At 39.2% G+C, this 5,559-nt stretch overlaps 1 protein-coding gene and 1 non-coding gene across 2 annotated transcripts; both read right to left on the bottom strand.

Annotated features, from left to right (window-relative positions):
• Positions 1–822: 822 nt before the first annotated feature.
• TRNAE-UUC lies at positions 823–894 on the bottom strand. The gene has a single exon. It is a non-coding gene; the product is annotated as a tRNA-Glu (tRNA).
• Positions 895–1,046: 152 nt separating this feature from the next.
• LOC112514167 lies at positions 1,047–5,168 on the bottom strand (the record flags this gene model as incomplete). Its single annotated transcript, XM_025120499.1, has 4 exons — positions 1,047–1,811; positions 2,193–3,857; positions 3,943–4,004; positions 4,904–5,168. Coding segments are annotated over 4 exons (2,703 nt in total), but the record flags the coding sequence as incomplete, so codon positions are not given.
• Between the last annotated feature and the right edge of the window lie 391 nt (positions 5,169–5,559).

The raw sequence follows: 5,559 nt of genomic DNA on the forward strand, positions 1-5,559 counted from the left end.
CTTCATGGGTATGGTAACTACCTGCATCTTTGCAAACTCTTTYTTTATTAACATAGATATCCAATTCATTATGCGAGTCGACTAATTCTAGGACGATCATCTGCTTTGTGGGCAGCAGGTAATCTGGAGTCACTGTAATTGAACTTCTGTGACCATAAGTGGATTTTTATTTCTTCTTGGATTTGAACTTGAGACCTCCAGACATTTTTAACTTTTGGAATCCAAACTCAAACCAACCAATCAGGCACCACCTTTATAGTTATGTCTAAAGGTTTCCAATGAACTTTTTCTTTGTCTGGGTTTAATCATTGTCAAAGGTTCATGGGTTATTGCTATTGTCTTATTTGCTTGGAACTGTTTGATGTTAATATCTTTTCACAATCAAGCCTTGACTTTTTCTGGTAAAGATGAAGGGAACACATCTTTTACAGAGTTAATCACCCCACTAATTCAAAATCATAGACAAGTAATCCTGAATGATCTTGATTCAACCGTAAGAGTAATTACGYATTACGTATATAGTTAACATTTTGTCGAACAGTCGGCAGATATTAAAGTATCAGCTGTACGTAAATCTTACTAGTTTAAATGCAAAAACCCCTTTAGCTACTTCGATTAAGTGCAAGTTATGTATGTCTTTAAACGTACAATCACAAGTTCTCTAGATGAAACCATAAACAATAAAATTTCTAAAAGATTATGAAACAAAAAGTCGAGGTCTTTGTGGTACGTATTGTCGTGCTCCGACTTCGTAAACTCATAACCGATGTGAAAATTAGAGGTTTTAATTTGTGAAAAAAAGCAAGAAATACTGCAAAAAAATTCCATTGCCGGGAATCGAACCCGGGTCTCCTGGGTGAAAGCCAGATATCCTAACCGCTGGACGACAATGGAACGCCTGTTATGATATTGAATACTAAAATAAAATGTACGTGTACAAATTTTTCTGATTAAAGTTTGACCACAAAACTTTACAAATTTATAAATTGACCACACAGCTTTTTTTTTATAAGAAAACTCGATGAATTCCTCTATACATATAAATAAAAACTAGTTTCACTCAATCTCACGATCTTTTTTTGGTTCGATTCCTTATTCGATCAAAAGCGTAATCTCACGCTCAACAGCTCGTCGACGATCTCGTCCACGAGCCCACAAAGCAAGTCTTGTTCCACCTCTTTAACGAACGCGTCTTTTTCCACAAAYGCAAACGTCATTGTATGCCAACCGAAGTCCCAAAAACTATTTGTGTCAGGATTCGTGTTATAAATGTCTCTCTCGAGCATATGATGCAAATAATCCGCTTCATCGACTTCATTTTGGGCATTCCTACCATATAAYCTTAATCCCTCCAAATCTTTATACAATTGTTTAACCAATTCGTCTAAAAACCTTATGGTCGTGCAACCAACCGATGGTTTCATGTACGGGTGAGCCGATAGTTCTTGGCTGCGTGCTTTTCGCCTCAAGATTTCGTGCCCGCATTCTAACTTCACCTTAGTTTCGTCRCCATGATGGTTATGATCATCGGCGTGAAGAAAACCGACGGGAATGTTGAGCTTGAAAAGGGCTTCGGCTGTGCTTCGAAATAGTTGATCTTTTATCAGAATCTCCTTGAGTTGCTTTTCTTGATCGGTCAATACGACTTGCGAGAATACCTTTTTCGGTTTGGTTTCCGGTGGATTACTAGTCTCCATGATTCTGTCACTCGATGCATGCTTTCTAACAGCTACAACGATTTCAGAAGGTTCTTGAGGTTTGATCTTGATGTCGTTTTCGCGTATGGGTACACAAGAGATTGTGTTTGTAATCTGCATCATGAAAACGATATCCACAAGATGAGTTTACGGACTTGTTTAACAACTGATGGTACGATAACCACAAGGGTGGTGCCYGATTGGTTTGAGCTTGGCTCCAAAGGTCAAAAGTACCAGGAGGTCCCRGGTTCAAATCCAAGGAGGAATAAAAATYCCCTTGTGGTCACGGAGGTTCAAATGCGGTGACTCCGGGCTATCTGCAAAGCAGGTGGTTGCCCTGGGATTAGTCGGCTCGCATAAAATCGGCATTTTGAAGCCATTGGATGCCCCGTCGACCGCATAGACTAGGGGTCAACCGCCCCGGTCAAAACCAAGGCGTTTAAGAAGGTCTAAAATGCCCATTTTGTTGTAGTGTGAAGGTAAATGTAAGCTTACATTGTCATCAAACCGGGTTATTGATTCCGATTTCTTCGAATTCGATCTCTTGCTGCTCGTTTCTTCTGGTTTCGAACGGGTCGGACCTAACTGCTGGACGTCTTTACGTTTAGTTTCTTTCAAAACCGAAAGTTTATGCTTTGATTGTCTCTCTAAGTTGTTTCGGMTTCCATTCCTTCTGTTCAATACCTCATCTTTCCTTCGAAGGGCTTCAGATCGATTTACCGCCATTAAGTCAACCTTCTTTCGTGCCACGACCTTCTCTTTCGCAACMGGTGGTTGCACTTTGGCTTCGGTTCTTTCGGGTTTGGATTCTTGTGCCATTGGAGTTGCATCTTTAGCTTTTAGATTCTCTTCAAAAGGTTGGATTTTTGGGTATTTTGAAGGTGAATCCTTGGGTTTAACTTGATTATGGCTGTGTTTGATTTGCTGTGAATCTTGTTTACTCTTTTGGGTTCTTTTTTGTGGTTCTTGATTCTGATTGTTTCTTGGAACCAATCTGATCTCGTTACTCTTTTCGATTCGAGTCATTTTCTTCTTCTCGACTTGCAGATTCGAYGCAATTTCCGGGGTTCTGCGCTTTTGTGGTTTCTTCTCTTTCCTTTCACTGTTAGATCGTCTCTCGGGCTTCTCGGGAATCATATCTGAACGGGTGGTGGTGTTTTGTTTTGTACCTGCGGACGTCCGCAGAGGTCTTGACACCCCATTTGTGTTTGAGTCCTGGATTTGTTGGGATTTTCGATCGGTTAACGTAACAATCGCGTCTTTCACTGGTTTCGGTATCTTGTTAACTTGTTTTTCCGTGGTCGCTATTCGTGGCTCGACATTCTTCGGTTCATCGAGCTTTCCAGGAACTTCTTCTAGGCCCATTAGTTTCGCAATTACGTTTGAAATCCTCCCTTTTTCTGCAYGATTCGAGGTGTTTTTCGCATTAGAAACCGTTCTAATGCTTTCCGCACTAGCGGACGTCCGATAAGTCRTTAACGTAGAAGAACTAGCATCGGTTAACGGCACATGGGACCGTTTAGAAGGCTTGTCGAATGAGAATCTTGGCAAAGCCACTTGGTTCTGGTTCACGATCTTCGAACCATCGGCTCCATCATCGTCATCATCGACCTCCAGCAACGTGATTTGACTCTTGCGTTGCGGACTAACCATCATTTCCGAAGCTTCTTGCAGGTTCACRAGCATCCTTAAAGACTCTTCCAATCCCTTAGCCCCTTTCAGCAACTCTTTTCCTACTTCCATCGAAACGTTCATCCTGTTAGAACTCGATCGTATTATTTCGTAAAGATTCTGAACCCCTTTCGATATCTCTTTGATTTGAAAGGCGGTGAGAGCTGGCGGCATGCCGGCATTCGAATGACGACGATGCTGCACTATACTCCGGTCGTTTCGACCATTTCCGGCGTCCAGCGATCTCCGGCCAATCTGGTGGAAGAAATCTATCATTGTGTTRGTGTTAGCAGAGCCTGAAAAATCCATGTTCATGAGTTTTCCCCCGTTTTTAACGGCGTAAGTGAAGGCCATGGATAAATCTCCGATGGGTTCTGATCTTTGGTTCCGGCCACCTGCGTAAGAAACAATCTGTTGTGATGATTCTTTAATGGCGGGAGGTCGACCAGAAGAGGTGAACCGTTGGTTCGCCATTTTAGGTCCACCGATCTGCAATTAAGAAAATGAAACCAGTGATTAAAGGGTGTGATTAATTAAATTAATTAGGGTTGACTTGATGGATTAATTAACCTACTGATTCAAGTGATTTGGTTTGTCGAGATCCTCTCTGCATGTTTCCTGGGTTTCTATACGCGTCTGTTCATCAACACAAATGAAATCAGCTTTGTCTTTTAAAAGTCAAAATAACTACTTAAGACATTTAATAATCAAATATAGCATTTAATACGACCGAATCAAATTATAATATAATCATTTGGCTTGTGTTTTTCTGCATATATATTATTTTATTTCTCTTTAAAAGTTTTTTAAACATAAATATTCACATAATCTTACAATCGTTTTTATAACACCTATTATTAATGCAACCTTGTTTTCTTTATGGTTTTGGTGCATCATTAAACACCCATCAAATCACGTGATTAATTTATTGGTTCGTATTTGGAAAGTTTCTTGAAAGTTCGACCAATTTCGGAATCACTTCAACCCATTGAACACGAATTCYCATCTAACTCGAGTTTGACTTTTGGTTGTCAACATGAAAAAAAATAATTTTGAAATTATGAAGCATTTGTTTATTCATATAAAAAATTGTTGATTTCCCCTTTAAAATACATAAAGTGCAATTAGAATACTATTCTGTTAGTATTTTCGACGAATTTTCAACGGAATTTTTTGAATGATTTTGAATGGAATAGTTTTCAAGGGATTTTCGAGGGATACGGTTCTACCCCTCGAACCCCACATCGGAATAAAATATAATGGAATTGCGAATCTAAGAACATGCACCACGATTTATTGGTTCGTATTTGGAAAGTTTCTTGCACTTACTCTCACTGGATCAAGCTTTTCCCTTTATGGCTGTAACAATTTTGGAATCACTTCCAGCCATTGAACACGAATCTTGATCTTGCTTAACTTTGACTTTTAAGTGTCAACAATCGAAATTTTCAACTTGGAAATTCAGAACAATTATTCATTTATATAAAAAACCARCGATAACCCATTTTAAAACACATAACGTGCAATTAAAATACCAATTTGAAAACGAAAAAACAAGCGAGAAAACGTATGGAAAACCGAACGGAAGACGTTACCTCTGGCCGTAGCATTGGTACGAGACGCACCCATTCGTTCTTTCCGAACACGGAGATCATTCAGCAGCTTTTGAGCGAAATCAGACTTGGCTGCCATTTTTTTTGGTGGTGTTGGAGGTTTGATGTGTAAGAGAATAATGAATGGAAAATGGTGGTAAGAAGATGAGATGATAGATTTGGAAGTGGAAGTGGAAGGGGAAGTGGAGGTTTAGTTGGAAGGGTTCAATCGAGATCAGGTGAAAGAAAACAACAGGTTTAGATGAAAGAAGGTGAGAATGTTTCGAAAGRTTGACGTGAACGTTTTCTCTACTTCTTTATTACTGTTACAAGCCTTGAAATCACAATGACTTTGATTTAAAACCAAGCAATCTCACCACTGATTCATCAATTATATATATATATATATATATATATACATTCTATACATACACTTTTTTGTATCTATAGTCTGCCTTCACATCATTGGTAGATAGATACATATATATATTATGTTTGCCCTTGGTTAAGTTCGTTCGTATTATGCCGACACCAAAACGATTTGACGTTTGATTTTAGGGATGGGATATGAAGCCGAAGATGTTACTGTATACTAAAAG

Source organism: Cynara cardunculus (genome assembly GCF_001531365.2).
Source record: "Cynara cardunculus var. scolymus isolate 2C chromosome LG 6, CcrdV1, whole genome shotgun sequence".
NCBI classification, from domain to species: domain Eukaryota; kingdom Viridiplantae; phylum Streptophyta; class Magnoliopsida; order Asterales; family Asteraceae; genus Cynara; species Cynara cardunculus.